This window comes from Physeter macrocephalus, chromosome 7 (assembly GCF_002837175.3).
Source record: "Physeter macrocephalus isolate SW-GA chromosome 7, ASM283717v5, whole genome shotgun sequence".
NCBI lineage: Eukaryota > Metazoa > Chordata > Mammalia > Artiodactyla > Physeteridae > Physeter > Physeter macrocephalus.
Window position 1 is genome coordinate 12129417 of NC_041220.1, and position 23361 is coordinate 12152777.

The following is a 23361-nucleotide window of genomic DNA, read 5'->3' on the forward strand; positions in this document are numbered from 1 at the left end:
AACAGTGAGAGGCCCGCGTACCGCAAAAAAATAAATAAATAAATAAATAAATAAATAAAAAGCATATAGTTTCTACTCTATCCCTATCTATCTGTCTACCAAAATATAGCTTAAGGAATTGGCTCATGTAGTTATGGAGGCTGAGAAGTCCCATGATCTGAGGCAGCAAATTGGAGACACAGGAGAGCTGATGGCTTAGTTCTAGTTGAAATCCAAGTCTGAAGACAGTCAGGCAGAGAGGGAATTCTCCCTTACTCAGCCTTTTGTTGTATTCAGGCCTTCACCAGATTAGATGAAGCCCACCCACTTTGGGGAGAACAATCTGCTTTACTCAGTTTACAGATTCAAATGTTAATCTCATCTGGAAACACCCTTACAGACACAACCAAAATCATGTTTAACCAAATATCTGGGCACCCCATGCCTAGTGAAGTTGACGTGTAAAATTAACCATCACAGCGACTATCTGGAAATTGTGAATTAAAACAAAATTGAAAATGTTATTGAAAGCTAGACCTTTTAAGCTAATCTAGTGAATAAGAATTTCTTTCAGCACAATGCATATCAGCACTATTGTATTATAATTACCTTCAATTGTTTTTTCCAAAATTTGTCCAATATATCAGTTGAGAAAAAGAAAAAAAAATTTTTTAAGCTGAAATGGTATGAGAGTAGAACAAGAATGTATTCTCTTATAATTTTAATTTATATGGAAGAATTTTCTAAAATAACAGGTATTTCCTGAAAGGTATTCCTGAAAGGAAATACAATACAAGGTTTCTTTTTTCTCTTTTCTTTTTTTTCTTTTTTTGCCTTGGGATTTCAAAATAGTTGATAAAATACAACTAGTTTAAAAGTGAAAATAACTACAAAAATAAATCTATAATTTTAGTATTAAGGTTACTTATATTTAAAGGAAAGAAAGTTTCAATGGGATTAACATTTTGTTGAATAGGAATACCAGACATTGCCTTCACCTTTCTAATTAACGTTTTTTTGATACACTGGCTAACTTTAACTTTGTCAGGCTATCTTAAAGTATCTGGCATAATATATGTATCTACACTCTGTGAACCATATCTCTTGACTCATCATTTCATACACCCCAGATCATCAAAAACATCTTACCTTAGCAACCCAATATTAGTTCAAGGACTCAGTAATCCAGTTTAATTTGCATATTTTCACACATCACATATTTTCCTTTTCTGTAATGGAGGGCAGCCAGAATTTAATTAGATCACAGAGTTCACACCAGATAATATACAGTCTTTTAATTAGTAGCATATATTGTTTCAGATGTTTACCTAGACACACCATTAACACTATGAACAAATCTCACAGAAGCCCAAAGTGTTACTGGAAGCATATTTATTTATTATTTCTTGTTTTCATTTATAAAAGTGCATTTGCCTTCTAAATTATTGGAAGGCTATAAAAAGAATGTTATTTAAATTAAATGTCATCTAACACTAATACAGAAGTAGAAACCACAATTACCTGGTGAAATGTATGTGTTTCATAGGACTTGTTTCTCAACTTCAGAAAGCAAGGCAAAATTGTCATTCTCTTCCTTTTAAGGTAGATTATTTTTCTTTGTTTCAATGAGGCATTATGTGTGCTTTATGCTGAACAGCATATGAAACATCTGAAACTTCACACACACAGGAATAATTTGGATCTTTTTACTCTCCTTTCAAAAAATAAGCAGAAAGATAGTTTGGGTTCAGTTAAAAATGTCTGTGCCATGATTACCTCAGTGAATGTATTGTCTGCCCATAATCTTCCTTCTTTTAATTTATTAGAATTAATATTTGTAGAATCATTCGAAAGTTTGTTTTTACATGTAGAGCAAAACTATCACATTTAAATATTCCATTCATTTTATAAAAGGAAAAAAAATGCCTTGCAATTGGATCCCCTAAACCTTTCTGTAACGTAAATAAAATGAATATAACAGTAAATGGAATCCATTTTTGATGCAACATATTTGTGGAAAAGTTCAAAAGGCACAATCTGCAACTGTAAGATGGAGAAATTTCTTTAATAAAATATTTTTTGCATGTTTCAACTTAGAATTAATTGCATACAAATGATTTGAGAACAGTATTACAGAGGAAAGACTAGACCAATGTAAGCAGTACTGGGGACATTGTGTAAAATGTTTCCCAATCTGTACTGGTTTATTTTTGTATTTTATAAATTTTTGGTCTACCGTTTATTAGTTATTTGAAAGTGGACCAATTGAATTGAATTATTATTTTTTTTAGAGGAGGTGGTAGAAAAATGTTTATAGAAAACAAAACAACAATAAAAAATTGTAGAAGCATCACTGCCAACCTTTCATATATGATTAGTATGATTATTTTTCCTTTTTTGATAGAGAAATTTTTGAGAGCTATCAGTTCAAGTTATTTCCAGAGTAGGTAAGCAAAAATGAAGGTATTAAAATAAAAATTCTCATATTTTTATTTATTGTATTTATTCAACTGCTTGGATCATATTTGAAGGTTCAAAGCGGTTTACATTTTTGTTTTGGTTTGATTTGGTTTTCTTAAAAATAGAGATTTTTTTTAATGGAAAAGTGTTATTGCATGCTGCCTGTTTTGTTTTTTTTTAAACTTTAATACATTTATAAATTTATTTATTTATTTTTGGCTGTGTTGGGTCTTTGTTTCTGTGCGAGGGCTTTCTCTAGTTGTGGCGAGCGGGGGCCACTCTTCATCGCGGTGCGCGGGCCTCTCACTGTCGCGGCCTCTCTTGTTGCGGAGCACAGGTTCCAGATGCGCAGGCTCAGTAGTTGTGGCTCACGGGCCCAGTTGCTCCGTGGCATGTGGGATCTTCCCAGACCAGGGCTCAAACCCGTGTCCCCTGCATTGGCAGGCAGATTCTCAACCACTGCGCCACCAGGGAAGCCCCATGCTGCTTGTTTTTAAGTGTTTGCTTTCATTTAATATGTTTTTGAAAGCACAGAGAAACCAAATAGCAAATTTATTTTTCAGTGATTCTTATAAGCCTCAAATTTGTCAGCTTTCCTATTATTAGCAGATACCATTAATAAAAGCTTGCATGTGAAAGTAGCCCCAACCATTTTATTTTATTCCAGCTTTCTTAAGGCATTGTAGATTGGCAAATAAAATTGTATACATTTAGGTTGTACAATGTGATTTTTAAAAGATATAGAATGTAATGATTTAATATACATATACAGTTTGAAGTCCAATCAAGTTAACACATCCATTACCTCACATAGGTACCTTTTTTGCTATTGTTATTTGCTTTTTTGGTGAGAACATCTAAGATCTACTCTCTTAGCAAATTTCAAGTTGTATCAACTCAATAAAAACATCTCTGAGTTTTCCTAAAGTGTATCACCATATAACCTCTCTGTGTAGTAGTTTTCATGAAGAAAAATTAGGAGACAGTATCAGGAGGGAATCTGAACAGATCCAGTAGATAGCTAAGTCTTTGTAACCCTATCTAGTTTCACTTCCTCCTTCTACTTCCTTTTCCTTCAGACACCTTTTCTATAATGCCCTTTTTCGTCTGATCCTTAAAGCAGTGTGTTCTAGTCCATATGCCAAAGTTTAGCTGGGTATTTTTTGTTTTTTTAAGCTGGGTATTTTTAACCCATCAGTGTTGTGCTATTAAATCGTAAGCAAGTTGTTAAATTTATTTGTGCTAGAACCGTGTATGCTTATACCATTACTTTGACCTTTCTCAAATGAAACATTTTGCCAAATGTGTTCTATGATGTGGTGAAAGCGTGGCACAGCTTTCAATGAGTAGGAGGAAAGCAGAAGAGCAATATTGTGTCTACTAGAATGTGAAGACTTTAGCCTTTAGAGCATAAAAAAGAACAGTTCCCGCACAAGGGTAACTAAGAGAAGGCTTGGATACTTACATAGAAACCCAAGCATCACTGACAGTGTTCTGCCTTTTAAATAGCCCTTTAGGGTACACTGTAATCCTGCATTTTCTTCATGATCTGAGGACTATGAAATGCTCTTAGCAAACAAAACTCAGAGCTTCTTACTGCTGAGCACTCTTCATTTGTCGACATTAACCCCTTCCGTTGCTAAAGTTTTGGGCTCGGGTAATGATCATGTCTGCCCTAATCTGAGTTCACGGCACTCCCATTTCCAAAAATGCGTTCTCTTTGGGTGGGGATACACACGCTTAAAAGTGTGTATGAACACAAAGAGTTTTGACACCACTGCACTGAATGTGTCTTGCACTTTTTTGTTTATTGGGCTGTGGCCCCTCCGTTTATATTTTGGTAACCATTTCATCTCATAAGGATTAACAAAGTGTGTGTGAGTGACAGTGCTTACCCTGTCCTTAAGGCATAAAGGAAAAGTGTATCATTCTGGATATTAAGTTTTAGGGTAACTGGAAGCACTTTGAAGGAAATATTCCAGAAAGTAGAAAGTAAAGAGCCATACAATTAGGAGTCAGTATAAGTATTTTGCCACTGTAAAGGACATCAAAGATACAACCCTAGACTGGAGAGATTTGCAAACATTTTTGTGGGCAGTATCTGGAAGCATTGCTGCTGAGGCATGCTATAAACTCAGGGGATTAGCAGAAAGCAGAGTATTTGCTAATGTGCTATGCCTGGTATGCCACACATTTTCATAGGGGCTATGCTTTAACAACTTATTCGTTCAGGCATTCCAAGCTCCAAACAGTGCCTCCCTGCTGTTGCATGAGCATGCGTGTATCTGAAAGCGTGCATGAACAAAGAATTTGAGAATTACTAGCCTAGGGCGTTGGGATTGTCATTAGCCTATTTTACAAGGAATGTTAATCAAACATTGAGTGGAATGGGATAAGGAGAATTAGCCAACAGTAACGTATACCTAGGTTAATGGCATGAAAAATGCAAGAAAAATATTTTGAAAGCCTAAAGTTGTTTGTAAAATATGAGCAATCAAACATATAAAACATAATTTAGCAAAATGTTTTTCTTCTGAAGTTTAGAAATGGATTATTGAAAGTTTTTTGATAAAATGGAAAAACATTAATGGAAAATAATTTAGATCATTTGAGTCCTGTTAGAAAATGGTAATTTCTCTGGGTACTATCTCAAACCCCATGGAAAGGTAAGCAGCCCAGTTTTTTTAGGACACTTTATTTAGCTGTTTGCATTTCAGCCTGAGTTCTTCTCAGATATTACTCTACAGCACGTTCTCCTTGTTTTTTTTTTTGTTTTGTTTTGTTAATTGCAGTATCTTTCTTAAATATGACAAGTGAAAAAATTTTTATCTCCTCCATCCTTTTGAACTGAGTGCTCTATTCTAATTCCACAACTACCTGTCCAGACATTGGAGTGCATGTAGGTATCTGGTTGGCTTGGTACTTCTTTTCTTTCTAATGGCAAGGCTGATACCAGTAAATATACCTATTTAAAACAAAGCAAACAGCAAGACAAGGAGGCTACTGGTGATTCCGGAGAAAAGTCTGTGTGTGGGGGTTGTATATGTGTGTTCAAGTGGACTCCTAGACAGATTTGATTAAATAGAGGGGAAAAAAAACAAAACAAAACATGCAATACGTATCTGTTTGGTACTATATTGATGTTTGCAGAAAATCCTTATCAAAACTTAATGACCCTAAAGGTTGATATTGATTTTCCTCTCTCCTCAGACAATATTTCATTTGTGATATTGACTTGCCACAAATGAACCTTTGCTTAAAATACAGTGTTACATGTAATAGAGCAATCCTGCACAAAGGGCTTGCAGCCCCTTGTACTCTACAAGGAGCAGAGCAGCTTGTAGCTAGCAATGGAAGGTACAACCAGAGCCAACCCCTCTTTCTCTCTTTTTTTTAATATTTAGATTGGAACTTGATTTTTTAAATTTTTATTTATTTTAGATATGTGGGCTAGAGCTCTTATCAGTGTGAATATGGATTTGGAGCAGGAATATGTGTGAGTGCATTAGTTGCCTAGAGCTGCCACATAAAGTTCCACAAACTGGGTAGCTTAACCAACAGACATATGATTTCACCATTCTGGGAGCTAGTTTGGGATCATGGTATGGGCTGGACCATGTTCCCTCTAAAGGCTCCAGGGGATGATGTTTTCCAAACCTTTCTCCTGACTTCTGATGGTTCCTTGGCTTGTGGCAGCGTAAGTCTATCCTTACATGGTGTTGCCCTGTGTGCTTGTCTCTCTCCAGACTTCCATTCTTCATAAGGACACTATTCATAGTGAATTAGTGGCCCTAATCTACCCTACTACAGTATGACTTCATTTTAACTTAGCTAATTACATCTGCATCAACCCTATTTCCAAATAAGGCCACATTCAGAGGTACTGGGGAGTAAGGACTTCAACATATGAATATTGCGGGGAAACAATTTAACAGTTTAACACGTATTTTGGACATTCACTACCTTTCTTATTTTACTGAATTGGTTCTTCTTTCAAACATAATTCAACAGAGGTAGGTTTTTTGTTTTGTTTTGTTTTTGTTTTGTTTTGGGGGGGCATTGTTTTGGTTTTTGTTTGTTCATTTGTTTGTTTTAGCATGTCCCATTTGTGCTAGACGCTGAGGGGGTACTCAAATAAAGACTTAGTCTTTCTTTTTCAGTGTGTATAATCTAGTGGAAGATACACATCTCTTGAGAATGCCAATATAAAAAAGACATTTTTGCATCAGAGGAGGTACAAAGCAGAATGAAAGTATGGAGACCTAATGAAATTATTGACCGAGGCAGAAATTATCAACTTTGTTAAGAGTGTTTGGTGTAACTTTGATGAAGAATTAGACATCTTGTATTCCCAGAGCAACATAGATTATTTTTTAAATTATAAGGAAGAAAGTACAACTGTGTAATGGAATGATTATTACCTGAATCCAAAGGTCATTCTTATTATCACTCAGCATAGGTCAAGAAATTATGTGTCTCTCCACCTGATATACTATGAAATGTGTAACATGACCTCAGGTTTAGTTATAAAATATTCAATTTCAATCATCAAACCTTTAGAACTCAGTTTGTAGGAAATATGGGGAATAGGGAAACAAACTAATCCACATCATGAAGACTCAGCCAAAATTCAGAAGGTACAATAGTCCATGGAACAGTGGCCAATCTATTGAAAAATCATATCATAAAAGAGTTGTGCAATGCTAGACTAGAAGAGACATGAGAGATACGACCATTAGATGATTTAATGGTCCTGGATTATATTCAGGATATAATGGATGCACTGTAAATTATTTTTGTCATAATTTCTAACAAAGGGTAGGTACAGAAGAGTAGTTGGAACTTGGAATCTGTTGACTTCAGAGCTTATGTGCAACCTCAATCAAATTATAAATAGGAAACTGGGGAAAACAGTTTGGAGGAACTTGTGTAAATGTTATTTAATTTGTTTCCTATTTTCACATGAATAATTGAGAAAAGATGGTATTGCCTGAAGTGGCTACTTAATTAATATTTGTTAAATTGAGAGTAATTTTTAAAAATTCGCTAAACTTGGGCTTCCCTGGTGGCGCAGTGGTTAAGAATCCACCTGCCAATGCAGGGGTGACGGGTTCGAGCCCTGGTCCTAGAGGAGCCCACATGCCGTGGAGTTTGGACAGCTGCAAACTCCAAACTTTGCAGTTTGGATAGCCGCAAAGAACATATTTGTGACAATTAAGGACAATTTGAATATAAATTGAATATTAGATAAAGTAAAAGCTTATTTTTTTCTTCCAGTTTTACTGAGATATAATTGACATACAGTGCTGTATATGTTTAAGGTGTACAGAATAATGATGCAACTTACATGCATCACAGAATGATTACTACAATAAGTTTAGTGAAGATTCATCATCTCATAGAGAAACAAAATAACAGAAAAAGGAAAAAAAAATTTCCTGGTGATGAGAACTCTCGGGCTTTACTCTCTTAACCACTTTCATATATTTATATAACATACAGCAGTGTTAATTATATTTATCATGTTGTACATTACATCCCTAGTACTTATTTGTCTTATAATGGGAAGTTTGTACCTTTTGACCACCTTCACCCAATCCCCCCCACCATCCACTTCCCACCCCTGGTAACCACAGTTTAATTTCTTTTTCTTTCTATGAGTTTGTTTATTTGTTTGTCGAAGTATAATTGACCTACAGCGCTGTTAGGTCCTGGTGCATAACATAGTGATTCGGTTCTTCTATACATTACAGAACGATCACCATGATAAGTCTAGTTACCATCTGTCGCCATACAGATTTATCACATTATTGTTGACTGTATTCCCCATGCTGTACATTTCATCTCCATGACTCATTTATTTTGCAACTGGAAGTTTGTACTCCTTAATCTCATTCAACTATTTCACTCATCCCCCCACCCCTCTCCCCTCTGGCACTACAAAAACTTATTGATGCGGAAAAGTTACATTTGTAATTGAAAAAATCAGTTCATGTGAAATAATATACAGTATGATCTCACTTTGGTGAAAAATATAAATAGTATATACACAGAAAGTTATCTGGAAAGATATACCCTAAGGTATAAGTAATTAAAGTCTTTGGATAATAAGGAAATTGTGTTTTTATTTCTATATTGTTGTTTACCTGTGTTTTTTGGTGTCTATAATGACATCTTTTAAGGTTGCAGTATTATTTTAACAAAAAAAAATCACAATAAAAATAAATCGGGATAAGGATAAAGAGAAGTGTAGAGCACTTTATAGGGTCAGCCTTATTGTTTTCATAACCGTTCAGCCTCCCAAATCTTGCATCCTTTTTATTCACTACCACCTGTTATCACATGATCAGTATGTATAAGCCTAGCCCTATCCTAAACTCTGGACTAGTTCTATCTTTAGTTGAGAGAAGTCATACTTCAGTAGTTTGATGTTAATTATATTAATAATATTATGATCAAATGATACTTTCTGCTTATTTTACTCTGAATTTGGGATCTCCTTCAACCTGGGACAGAATAAATTAGTCCCATTTCATAATTTGCATCAGGCTTAAGTAGAGAGCTGTACTTAAGTGTCTCTTTCTTTTTGGAGTTGGGGAGAATTTCATCACATCCTTGTGTCCCACTCTGCAATGCAAGTTTTACACTAACTACCTGGAGGTAAGTCACATTTCATCGGTTAAGGGCACAGTCCTCCAAAACACTACCCTCACTTTAGACACCACCTTCAAGCTCAGAGGTTCTGAGGCCACCTACACTTCTGATGAACTGGCTACAAACTGGGGGTCCCTACTACCCTTCAGATTTGATAATTTGATAGAACAACTCACAAAATCCAGGAAAGTGCCCTATTTACAACTGCAGTTTTATTAGAAAGAATAAATTAGGACTAACCAAAATAAAAGACCCATAGTGTAATATGTGAGAGGGTGCTAAATAAAGAGCTTCTGTGTCTTCCTTGTGGAGTTAGGACATTTCCCTTTTCCAGATAACAGTATGTATCACTAACCAGGACTTCACTTGAGTTTTGAGTCCGTGCCAGTAGGATTTTGTTATATTGGCACGATTGATTGAATCATTAGCCACGTGATTAAATTTCAGTCTCTCACTCTCTTTCCTCTCCTAGGAGGTTGGGCTGATATTACGATCTCAAATTCCCATCCCTTCAGTCACATGGTTGGTCTTTCCAGCATGGCCGGCCCCCATCCTGAAACTATCTCAGGGCCTGCCAGGAATCACCTCACTCGCATAAACTCAGGTGTGATCCAAGGGACCAAGCTGCCCCACTGTGCTTTCTCTCATCACTGCCAGCAGGGTCTTCCTTCTGGTGAACATGGCCATCCTGAAGGGAGTGACCATCTCAGATTCTCTTCTTTCTTGCTCTGGTCTATCTCACCTCCCTCTGAATTCTAAGCTTCAATTCTGGTATTAGTGTCAGAGAGCATTGCTTTCTTGGTCTCTATCAAAATGGAGTTCAGTTAGCTAAGTGCTTGTGTTCTCTTGACTCCATGGACCCATAAACCCTTTTTTGTTGTTGTTGTTCAGGTAGCTGCCGTAAGGTGATAGTATTGTCCTGGAGTAAAATGCTAATCCATTATCATGTAGGAAGGATGACTTTTGAAACAGATCTGTTTATGAGTAATAATTTCTTACTAATCAAACTATTACTTGAATGTAACTACTGCTTTCCTAACTACCACCACTGTTTTCACATAGCTATTACATAATTTTTCAAAATCATCCATTATTTACAGAAGAAGCCTAGATTCAATCTGACCCTTGTTAAACTCTTGTCTTAAACATGTGCCCACATGTAGCTTTGGTTTTTCTCCAGTCTCTAGCTTTCAGGACCTTAAATATTTGCTAAAAGCTATCTATAATGCCTACTCTATTCAACGAAGCGGTCTGAAAGCTTAAGCGTCAATCCTGACGTAATCTGGAGTAGTATTCTACTGCTATCAAAAAGTGCTATCAGACATACGATATTTTTCTCCTGCCAGAAAAGTGCTAGAAACTTTGTTCTCCTTGTTGCTAAATGAGGATATTTTAAAATAGATATTTTTCCTAACAGTAAACAATGTTAGGGCAGCATTTTCGACAACAGCAGCATCAACAAAACGTTCAGTTTACTTATTTCATTCTTTCATTAAGCTTATGTTTATAACAGATGTGCAATGATTTTCAGAATTTTGTGGTTGGAAGCGAATATAGTGTGATATCTTTACCTTTGAATTCATTTCTTTTACCCAAGGTAACCATCGAAATTTATGGTAAATATTATTAAAATTTAATCTATAAAACCATGAACTTACATCCAAACAGTGAGACTGACTGGCGTGCGGGTCTTAAAACCAGTGCCACGTGTTCATGTAGTATTTAGCATATGTATTAGTGGCACTTTATAGAAAGTAATGCTGGTTACTCTTTGATTATAATAAATGCAGAAATACAGATGGACATCCGTCCAATAAATTTGCCTTTTAATAATAATGAAGAAAACATTTTTTTTTCCTGAAAGCATGAGTCGTCATTCAACAGTGTATATATTCACTATCTTCTCATTGTCAACTGTTATAGTTCTTATGAATATCCCTTGAGTAAGAGAACTGATGATCAAATTTTGTAGGAATGAAAGTGCAGGCAAATGATTTTGATTTTTAAAACGTAGACAAACTAAAAGACATGAAACATACGAAGACTTCAAAAACTGCAACAATTTTGGCTTAGGTAGCAGAATTAAGCTTGTAAAAGTTATGCAGATTGCTATTGCCCAACATTTTCTAGGTGTACAACTTCATCTCTAAAAATGGTAATAGTAATAAAAGGCTAATGACTTAGTGTTAGTAAAATAATAAGTATATTACAAGAGTCATAAACTATAGTACGGTACTAAATGCCACAGGCAGCGCTGATTTATCTAGCAGGACTTACAGGGTTAGAAGGGCGTCAAGGAGAAGGAGGCAGAGATTTAATGTGTGCTGAGAGTCATGGCAGATGTGTTATTTTGCTTGGAAGTTAGCTAAGTGAATAATTTAAACTACAGACGTCCTACATTATCTGTGATAGTCTAGGCTCTGCACAAGTTGTTGGGAATGCTGGTAAACAAAAATAACCCCCATTCCTGATTCCATGAAACACACAAGTTACTGGGGGGAGATTACTGTTATTCAAATACATTAAAAGGAATTCATGAATACAAACTAAAATAAATGCTCTTAAGGAAAAAAAAAAACAACATAAAACATACAATACAGACCAGTCAGTTCCAAACTTCCACTCCATATGCCCAATAGAATTTTGAAAAATTACATACCTCCTCACACGTGTTTAACTTGACACTTGAATTTATTTATCTTAAATTTTATATAGCTGCAAAAGTTGTTTCCAACATATGGGAAATCTCGACTAATAACATATTGTATCACTCTTTTAAGTATATTTAATGGAATCAAAAAATGATAATAACCTGATACACTTTTCCAACATTCAAACAATTCAAATCAGCTCTTCTTTAACACTTGAAAGATGTATTCCTTTTTTTTCTTACTATTTGAACTGATATTTCCATTCCATGACATTTAAATATCTTTATCAAAGTATAACACATTTTTATGCCTATCATACTTATCTACAAATACATACATATGAAAAAGTTTAAATCTTTTTTCTCACGTTCACGAGATGCTAAATATTTAAAAATATTTTCTATGCTGACTAATCAATTAGTATTTTTATGCAATTAGTTACATTATAAATTTAGAAAAACACTTGTAAGTTAAAATTTTATTTGAAATACATCTCATGAGATTAAGCATGATCACACTTTTCCTATATATTTAATGACAGAGAAAACTATGTAAAGCTAAATATGAATTGACCAGGTAGCTAGCAAATTATTTATTATTATTAAATGCAGAAAAGTATATTAAATATTTTTATGATTAAATAATATAAATAGTGACTCAAATTAGAGTATTTTATAATGAAATTGGTTTGAGTAGACTTGAAAAATACTTCATTGTATAAGAAATCCTAAATCTGAAAAAAACGCAAAAGTTTTGTTGGTGGACTTTATCTGATACTCCTGATAAATTTTCTATTCTTGGAAAACATTCTGGCAGTATTTAAAAGATTTCATATTGTTAATCTACACTTCTGGATTTTCTGTGGTAAATCCCCCCGACCACACCCATTTCATGACAAACCCTAGAGACAAGTATTGAGAATTGCCACAATGATTTGTTTTTATTTAATTACATGAAAAAAAAAAGTGTTCAATAGTTCTTACCTATTTTTTACCTCTTCAATATTTCTGGTCTCTTGGCTTTGCACTCTGTTGTGATTCTCTCTCAAGGACCATGCATTTTTTGATGATGTGGGGTAGAGAGAGGGAATGGAAGAATCTAAATAGGTAACAAAGAGTTATTTGGTAGGCTCAGACCACCAACTCTTTTATATCTGCATTTCTAATATAAAAATAGTATAAAATACCAAAGTTCAATGCCAGATTTTACCCTCAACAGAAATATTTATTGCAAGAAAGTTCAGGAAGGTCAAAAGTTTCCATACCTATTAGAGAAACTTCCTCCCCTTTTATTTCGCACCCAGGAGGTTTTCAACCCCAGGGCAGTGCAACACAGCAAGAGTTGAGGGGTGTGTGTGTGTGTGTGTGTGTGTGTGTGAGTGTGTGTGTGTGTGTGCGTGCGTGCGTGTGTGTGCGTGCGCACGCGCGCATGTCCACAAGGTGGTTGGAAAGAGGTAGGGGGTTGGGGGTTGGTCAGTTTTTGAAAGTTGGTAGAATGAATTTAGGTACTGCTTTCTTATTACTATCCTGACATAGTTTACTTATGAAGTTGAGGATCCACAAATGGATATCCCTAAAAGTATCCATGTTCAAATGTTCTTTGGAAAGTACCCAAGTTTGAAGATCACTGACCTCGGCAGAAAATGATACCTGATCTGACGTCTAAAGAATGGTATAAAATTATCCAAAAATAAAATAATTTGTTAGTCTTTCCTGTGTTACTACATAACCTGAACGGACTGATTTGATATAACTGCTTACGTAATGATGATGTGGTCATTATAGTTGTTTTTTTTTAAATTAGTTGTTATCAGTCAAAATTTGATTATGTCATTTAACTCTGAAATGGTACATCATGGTTCATTTTTGTAACCCTCGTTCAAATTGCAAAATCCGTTCTGACATTGTCATTCAGAAAATTAAGGTTAAACTTGGGATATTCCCTTTGCCGTAAATCACCATATATAGTAGTGTCGGAAGGCTACCAGGAAAAAATATATATTGTCCAGGATTTGGAAATGGGCAAAAAAAGATTACTGGGTGGTCTTTCAGTGCTCAGCATTTCTACAGGACTCTCCTGGGATTACATGGTGAGAATGAGAATTGGGGAGGGAGTTGTATCTTTCATTGTCTTTCGGTAGAGTAGGCTATTTTACAACTCTATAGAGCTAGAAGCCAGTCTGTAGAAAACTGATAATAATGCAATGATTCTTGCTCACGGTAATACAAGTGAATCATCTGCAGTAGGGGTACATTCATTTCTGCCTTATAGAAAAGTTCACCCCAACACAAAGATGTATTTGCCTTATAAAATACTAACTGGTTTGCATCTATTAACAATTTCATTTCCACATTCCTGATGGCCCATACATACAAATTCTTTGAACTGGTCCTAACATCTGTTTTAGTCGATTTGGGCTGCCATAATAAATACCATAGACTGGGTGACTTAAACAACGAATATTCATTTCTTATGGTGCTGGAAGCTAGAAGTCCAAGATCAGGGTGCCAATAGGGTTGGGTTCTTGGTGAGGGCTCTCTTTCTGGTTTTGTCCTCACACAGCCTTTTCTTATTGTATGCATGGAGAGAGAGAGACAGAAGGAGAGAAAGGAAATATCTCATATCTCTTTTCCTTAAGGGCATTAATCCCATAATGGGGGCTCTACCCTTACAACCTCATCTAACCCTAATTACCTCCCAAAGGTCCTACCTCCAAGTACCGTTACATTGAGATTAGGGCTTCAGCATGTAAATTTGGCCAGGGCACAAACATGTAGTTCATAGCAACATCTTACTGGTTACTTCATTAATTAATGTGTCAAATGAAAATTTGATACCTTTGACATTTTACATTAGTATTAGAGCCATTTTTTAGTTTTTTTGAAAATTTGACGCAGAGGAATATTAGGGGAAGCAAGCACTGATTCGTATGCTGTGGAATTATTTATCAAAATCTTAACAATGAGGTCTTAAAATGTATTAATCATAGACTATTATTCTTCTCAAAAAGCAATTACAGCCAACTTACTAAGTAGCCTCAATTAGGGTTATATACATTCTTTCACTACCCTGCCTTGCTGCATTTCCATTTATGGTCCTATATCCTTCTGTCTTTTATAAACTAACTTGATAAAATAACAGATGTTCACACCCAATTATTCTCCATGCCACCACAATCAGGTTTCTATCTCTACCCACCACTGCATCACCGTACACACTTTGGCAAAGGCCACTAATGACTTTCTAATTGCCAAATCTAATTAATTTTTGGTTTTACTATTATTAAATACTCACTACCTCTGAGTTTTTTGGATGCTTTTAAGTACTCCTTTCTTCTTGAGAGAATTTTCATCCTGGCTTTCTTGACCCCTCTCTCTCTTCTGCATTCTTTCTATAACTTTTCCCTGCATCTCTTATTTGGCTCCCAATCCCCTGCTCACTTGGCTTCGGTACCTATAAGCCTGTACATCCAAGATTTGAAAACCATTTTGGACTTGTCTGTTATAATAACGGCACCTGCTGAATCACACGTTTCTCTGAGTCTCTGATGTGCCTTTGCAGTGTAACCTTGTTGCGTCTTCACCCCCTTCAGTCTTGCTGGCCTTGTGATTTACTTAGACAAGTAAAAAGTGGCAGATGTGATATTGCACAGAATCTTAAGAGACACTGCAGCTCCCACTCTTGCCTCTTGGCACATAAGGAAGCTGGTGTGAAAGATGCAAAGCCACACGGAAGAGATAAACCAGTCCAAGTCCCCAGATCTCTGACTGACGCCATTTTGTAGCTTCCAGTTCAGCCAGACTACCGACTGGCAGCTATATGCAACTACACACACGAGTGAGTCCAGGTGAGACAAGTGGAAGAACTGCTTAGCCAACCTACAGAACTATGAGAAATAATAAATCATCGTTGTGTTAAGCCACTGTATTTGAAGTAGTTACACAGCAATAGATGTTTGGTACACAGTTATACTATGAAATCCCCTAATCTCTCTCTCTTTTCCCCACATGCAGTTGTCTACTGGAAAATTCCCAGATGTCCTAGAGGTATTTCAATGTCAACATCTTCACCACTGAATTAAGTATCTTGTAGCTTCTCCCTTCCTCTACATAAATCAATGCCTATTTCCCCTATGATTTCTCCCATGTTCGTGAATGATACTTCCACATACCCAGGTATCAGAGAAAGCAATAGAGAAGTTTTCCATGTTGTTTTCTCCTCCCATGTTCTGTCTTCTCGCCAGGTGACCATAGCCGTTTGATTCTACCTCCCTAACTTCTCCTTAATCTCTGTTCTCTTCTCCACTTTCATTTCTTTGACTTAGTTCCTGCTTTCTTCATGTCTACCTTGGACTTTCACTGCTCTTCTGATGGGTTCTCTTGCTGTTACCTATGGAAACAAATAACTCTTTTTTTGTACTCTGCAAGATGAACTTTTCTAAAATGCAAACTACATATGGTCATTTAACTTAATTGATTTGACTTAACGACTCATCTTTGCCTACACAATTAAGTCTAACCTCTTCATCAAGACAAAGAAGGTTCTGTCTGATCTATCTCAGACTAACTCTCTAGCTTCCTACCTCTACTACATACTCTGTTGCAGCTGTGCTGAACTTCCGAACATGCTGATACAGACTTTCTCACTCTGTATCTACTCAAGTTTCAAGCTTTTCCTAAGGTACTCTCTCCTCTCTTCGCTGCCTTCAAAAATTCTCAGGATCCATTGACATTTCTTCTTCTGTTTATTTTTTTTTAATCTGCACTGTACCCAGTATCGATGTCTATTATAGGATTAATAGTTTTGTCTGTTTTTCATATGTATGTACACATCTGTTTCCCTGTATTTTAATTAAAATTCCCCGAGGAGCAGGGATCCCTGAAGTCAGTGATTCACATGCAATTAAGTGATTTGGTTGATGAACCCAGAACACTGTTGTAGAGAAGGGGGAAAGTGAGACAGTGAAGAACAGCCAGTAAAGAATGAATATCAAGCCAGATACCACTGTGGGCCACTGGAGCTTAATCTTACAGGAAAATTCTGAAAAATGGTAGAACATAAGCCTCAGAATTCTCCCTCCTAACAAGTGAGGAAACTACAGAATTTATATAACAACTTCAATCATTAGATATGGATTAGTGTTAGATGTGACTGTGTGTGTGTGTGTGTGTGTGTGTGTGTGTGTGTGTGTGTGTGTGTGCAATTGTTCCTCTGGCCTGTCCTGAGGCAGCGGTAAAGGAGTCTTCTAAGACTGTTGATACGGCCCTCAGGAAAAGGGATGCAGATGAAAGGTAACCCCATACATTGAAATGATATGGCCCCAGAGATAATAGAAAATGCTTTACCCTGTTATAAACTCCTTTCAGGCAGAAATAATGCCATATTTGTCACTTTACTTCCAGTGCCTAACCCAGTCAATTCCTGGTGGTATATTGGGACCACGTATACATTGTGAATGAATAAGTTTTAAAGTAAAAACTCAGTGGTATCACAGTAGCTTACACTAGCATTTACTGAGTATTTTTCATATGCCAGGAACTACTCTATGTTTTTTATTGGCTCTGTGTTCTTTATCAATGCATTGAACTGAAATGAAGCAAGAATAAACAATTTACAGTTTTTTTGCTTGTGGAAACCTGAAAAAAAAAAATCAGTCAACCAATCAACTTGATCAGTAATAATTAATTTTCAAAGAGTAGAGCTCAATTAACATTTCATTGAGCACTACAATAAGCCTAGGCATTTTCAGTTATTGCAACTCATAGTGTAGCCTAGAGGTTTAGAGAGTGGACTCAGTGCCAGACTGTCTCTATTCAGTTGTTAGTTTCACCACTTGTCAACGTGTGACCTTGGGAAAGTTATCTTAAATCTCTGTTCTGTGAAAAAAGCATAATAATAATTTTTAAATCACAGGGTTCTTAAGGTCCTATAAATTAACAAATCAAAGAACATAGAACAGGCCCTGGTGCATTGTCAGCACTCTGTAAACGCTATTACTCCCAATGTTTCTTAGGGGAGAATGAATTCATTTTCAAAGACTCTAAGACTATAGTTCTGTATCCAACCACAAGCAAGAACTGTGTTTGAAATTTGTTTTATCTGTAAAATTCCTACAACATTTTTCATACATTACTTATGATATACTACAAATGACTATAATGTAGTATATACTATCAATATGTTTATTCTGTGAGATCAAATGGGTATGTCTTCTTAGGTATGCGTACTCAACTTGTGCATACCAGCAGCACGAGATACCATAAATATTGAGAATAACAGGGTGATTGCTTGGGGGTTTCTATAAATAGCTATACATCAAAAGGCAGTCTTCATATTAGGAAAAAAGACCTTTATCTGTGTTATATTTTTCTGCTATAATTACGCACAGTCATGCCTAATTAAAGCAGTGGCCTGGGCCATATACTTCTCAGTGTTCCATTCCTGCAGTGCCTCGTGGGAAGTTGGAGCATAAGGGCAGTAGCTGGCAGGTGGGTAGACAAATGAGTTTCTGCAGCCCAGTGGTAGAGAAACCTGAGAAACACATAGCAAGACCTGAAAACTAAGTGGGAGAAGGGGAATCAAGGATTGGGTTTCATAGATCAGTGTTTCTTATGGCTCCTTTATGATATCTCTCCTTTACTTCCTTTTCCAAAAGGAATGACACATTTTGTGTTTTAGCCAATTTCTTCTCTATAAAAATGTCCCATGAGGGAATGTCAAAGCTGGTTAACTGTATAGTCCTGGCTAGACCTTCACACGTAATGAACGTCGTTGTCTTCTGTTTGGAAACAATAGCACATGTGGACTGGTAATAGACTCTTGATGAACACAGAGATTTCCTTTCATAAATTAGTCTTCAAATCCTAGAACTCAGTAGTTCATTCCGCTTCTAGAAGATAAGCACCTTATTCTCTTGAGAGTATAGCTAAATCAACCTGAGAATAATGATAAAAGCACCTTACATTTTGTTTTTAACTTATTCTGCCTCTAAAGTGGTATTCTATTCTCTGTAGCATTCTTCACTTAAACATTATGCATTATCTGATTTTATTTTTCCACTTTAGAAAAATTTATTCAGAAGCCAATCTCTTCTGTTGTAATGTTTCACAGTAAAAACAAGTTCAGGAGATGATTGAAAATGTGACTGGCGGAATCCTCAAGTCATCTTCCTGAAAGTCATGAAATTTCTGAAAAGCATCTGCTGCCTGCATGGCATAGTCCCTCTGGCCAAGACCGTGCATGACAGCACCTCATCTTTCTCTCTCTGTGAATTTTTTTTAATTGAAAATAAAATACTTCAGGGGCAATATGCACAATCTGAAAGTTGAGAAGGCAGAGATTCCAAATGTAGAGCAGAGCCTGAAACATAGTTAAGGACTCAAGAACCTAGTAAATGTTAGAAGAATACCGCTAACGTGTTCGGATTTTTGGACATAAACGTCACTCAAGAAAATTATGCCATGGAGAACAACAAAGATCCTCAGTATCACTTATTTTGTTTCTTCTCTAAAGAAGCGACATACACAGTTCTAAGAAAGAAAACTAATTATTGAGTTCCCGTGAGACACTGGAGCCTTCGCTTAAGTTCCCATTTGATTCTCACAACTATCTTATTTGGTTAGTATTACCTGCATTTTGCTCATAATTGAGTATCTGGAAGACTCTTTCTCTCCCCCCGGTCGTACTATTGGTAACTGACAGAATCACAATTTAAACCTAGGAATTGCCCCCAAACTAAAACTTTTCCCAATATCTTGTTATCTCTTCTGATCCAGTAGGTAATTAAGAAATTGTCATGATAGTGTTTTGAATATTTTTTAATGAAAAAATAATTAGAAAGCAGTTAAACTTTACAGAGTTTTACGAATTATTTTCTTTTATCCTGAGATTAGAGTGCGAAATATAAATATCCTCAGCCAGTCTGAGGGCAAAACAATTCCCTACTGAGGTATCAGGAGTTCTTTCTTTGTTTCCTAAATGTATTGCAGCTGTGGCTGTGGTCTCACATCAGTCTCCAAGGATCTTCCTTCAGAAGGCCCTATAAATGCTCCCAGGGGGTGGGCCGCATGTGATGACCCGTGTCTCAGCAGTGGTGGACTTTGAAGGTACCGGTAGGACAGCTGTATGTTTAACTGTCTGTCTATAAAAATTCTGCCTCTTTAAAAATACTGCCAACCATTCTCCTATGGAATGAAGATTGTCTCATTTGGATTCAAAACAGCCACCCCCAGTCCAAAAGGAGCAAAGCCCTGTAGGTGCACTGGATGCTCTCACCCAAGGTTTCATTAGCCACTCCCACCTGCCCTTGTATATTATCATTGGTAGTAAGCCACCAGTTATTTCACTCATATGACTAAAGTCTCCTTCTCAAGCCTGTGATTAAAATATGCTGCTGGTCTTTTTAGGCCACTGCTCTGCAGAAAACATTTGCTTCTTAGTGATCTCAGTGCTTCTAAGTATTGCTCTTGCCCTGTTCTGGGAACGGTTGAGGTTCCTTCAGAGGGTTGCAAGGGACCAAGGCCAACATTTTCTCAAAAGTCTTTCACCAGTTTTTTTGCGTTAGAAGATTTGCTTTCCTTACGCGCTTTAGTTAGCGCTCAGGTTTGAAATGTACACACCCTTATGCTCTTACATACTTTGTTTACAAATGTTTATTGGGCATCGAAAGTCTGTTCCAGGCACTTTTCTAGGCAAACCTGAGAAACTTTCCTGAACAAAGCCGCGAACCCCGCGCTCCTGAAGTTATGTTGGTTGGAAAAAAGAGTAGAAAATAAACAATAGTTGTGATAGACAAGATTAGGGCAAAGTAAAGGAGAGCCGGGAGGGTGTGGCTTGCAATTTTAAACAGGGCAATTACCCTGGGATAATTGGGAAAGTGACATTTGAAGGAAGACTTGAAAGAGGTAAGAAAAATTTGCCCTGAGGTATCTTAAGGGAAAATACAAAGGCTCAAAGGAGGGATGTGCTGGAGAATTAGGGAATATGCCTGTCTGGCTGAAGCTTTGAGTATTGTGGTAGGAAAGGATTTCTGAGATGACGGGCTGGGTCATGAAGAGTCTTCAGTTTTCACACTGAGGGAAGAAGAGAGACTGAAAAGTTTTAGGCAGGGGAGGGACATGATACGCCTTACATTTTAAAAGGATCACTCTGACTACTGTGTTGATGACATGGGCAAAAAGACTATTTTACTGAGGGCAGCTCCTCCCCAGGATATGGCAATCTGTCCCCAGGACTGATTGGATATTAGAGAAATAGAGTCAAGAATAACTTCAAGACGTTGGCTTGAGCAACTGAAAGGAAAACTGCCATTAACTGGTGACAGATGGAGCCAATTTTGGAGAGGAGATAGGTTTAATTTTGGATACATTAATTCTGAAATATCGATTAGTAATGGAAGTAATTAGTCATTCAGCCCAAATAGGCAGTTGAATATATATAAAAGTCTGGAGTCAGGACAGAGGTCTGGCCTGGAGATCTATGTTTGTGACATATCACTAGAATGATGATATTTAAATCCAGTCTTTCTCTCTGCTTAACTGTTTTTCCCTTACTACTTATGGCTATTAAAAGAGATCGTACTATCTTGATAAGAGTAGCTAAAATACTATATATTTTACTTTTTCCTTTTGCATTTTTATTTGTCTCCTTCTGTCTGCCAGAATAGAATATCCAGGTGATGATTTTTCTCTGTCTTATTCTCTGCTATATCCTCAGAGCCTAGAAGAGTGTATGGCACATAGTTGCTGCCAATAAATGCTGTTTCCAGCCATAGTCAGATACCCCTTAAATTGCTAGGACTGAAATTCTTAGAAAGTTTTCTATGTGTTTGTCCTTCCACCTACATTCTCTGGGATCCCGATCCAGAGGTATTTTCATACGGGTCTTCTCTGACCTCATTTTCCTGGGGTTCAGGCGCAGGATGATTCCTTGGCATGAACAACTTCCTTCCAGTTCCATTTTCTACCATACACCCTCTGAATTTAAAATGTAATCATTTGTGGTCCTCTCATTATTTTTTAGTTATGGATTCAGTCTTTTGAAAAGCCATGGGAAAATACATTTCTACACACAATTATTATAGATCATCTAGACTTGTTTAGATTATCTAAAATTAAGAAGAGCTGTGTTACTAAGGCAGAGAGGTGAAAAAAAATTTCTTTTGTACTGTCTCTTCCTTTCAAACAGCTTGCTAAGAAGCCTGTTCATCTCTGGCTCGCTAGAGTACAGTATTTGTTTAAACAAATTGTAAATGAACACTTTCTGTACACCAGCTGACAGGCAATGACTTGTAAAAATGGAGGAATTTTCACATTTACAAATGAATTACTTGTTATAATAAAACCAAGAAAGCACAGTTTTTCCATTCCTACCTCTAGCCCACCTTTCCAGTACAATTGATTTCTATTGCTTAGTAAATTTGTCTTTTAGAAGGATAATAGTTAACCTCAGTCTATACTAAAATCAAGGTCAATTTTCCACTATTAATATTCAGGAAAGCGAAAGGTTGAATTGTTGTGTAGTCATGGATTTTAGAAACTGGATAGACTGAAAACAAAACAGAGATAGAGTCTGAAAAAGCAAGCTTTGGAATTGTGATTTTTTTTTTTTTCACCTTGTATATTTCAGAATTAGTTTCAGTTCTAACCTCTTCCTTTGTTATTTTATAGGTCAGTCCCTGAAAAGTTAATTAATTCAATCTGGGGCAGTGAACTAGTTAGTAGCAGTGGCTGCACTTGATTTCTGTTCCATAAATGTTTCTACTCTAAACAGTCTTTTTCACTCTAGGTCCAAATAGGAATGTATGACAATAACAGCTTAACACTTTTTCTTGGTAATTTTATTCTGATTTCTGTTTTGGTGAATTAAGTCATTATTCATATTAATCATGAATGAGAGAGGGTCTGTAATTTGAAATCATTTGAGAACTTTATAGCTTTAGTAGTCAAATTTTATTTCGTGACCAGCATTTGATAAAAGAAACTCCTTTTAGAGGCTCAATGCCCCCTACCATGTGAGAGGTAGAAATTACAAGAAAGGTGCTGATTACAGCTTGACCTAAGCAATCAGGGATTTCTTAAAAAGCAAGTGTACTCAATAGCAGCGGTTTTGCTTTATTATTTGTAGTTGTTCTATTTGAAGTCAGTTTAACTTATTTTCTATATTGTTCATGAAATACTTTCCTTTCTAAATCTTTATTTTTATTGGGAAATAGATCCATTTAACTTGCAGCTGCAGCTTGGTTTTTCTTTTTCTATATTTTTTAAAAAAGAAACCATGCTTGTACTTATTTTTCAAGCGTGTAGCTTCCTTCCGGGAGTAGACAGAATCTCTGAGCATGAGTGCTTTCCCAGCTGCCTTATCTCACAGACTTCAGATCTCAACATGTTCATCACTTCCTCTGAGAAGCCTTCCAAGATCTCCCTGACCAATCCAATTCCCGTCTTACTCTTATCACATCATATATTTCCATAGTGAATATTTCATTTTACAAGTACAACAATTTTTGTTATTTGATTAATGTCAGTCTCCCTCTCAAAAATGGAATTTCCCTAAGACAGAAAACGTGGACTTTTACGCACTATTTTATCTTTAGCGTTATGGGGTAAATCCTTTAGGA

The 23361-nt window shown here is 36.3% G+C and overlaps 1 protein-coding gene across 11 annotated transcripts in view; it reads left to right on the forward strand.

Moving 5' to 3' along the window:
• CCSER1 (coiled-coil serine rich protein 1) overlaps positions 1–23361 on the forward strand; it is a 1341341-nt gene that overhangs the window by 1087220 nt on the left and 230760 nt on the right. Inside the window, exon 13 of one of the 11 annotated variants that reach the window (XM_055085809.1) lies at positions 19733–19976. The exons of the other annotated variants lie outside the window; for them this stretch is intronic. Coding sequence (XP_054941784.1) covers positions 19733–19788 — 56 coding nt within the window. The 3' untranslated portion in view covers positions 19789–19976. Of the gene's footprint in view, positions 1–19732; positions 19977–23361 lie in introns of those variants that run through there. 11 annotated transcript variants of the gene reach the window in all.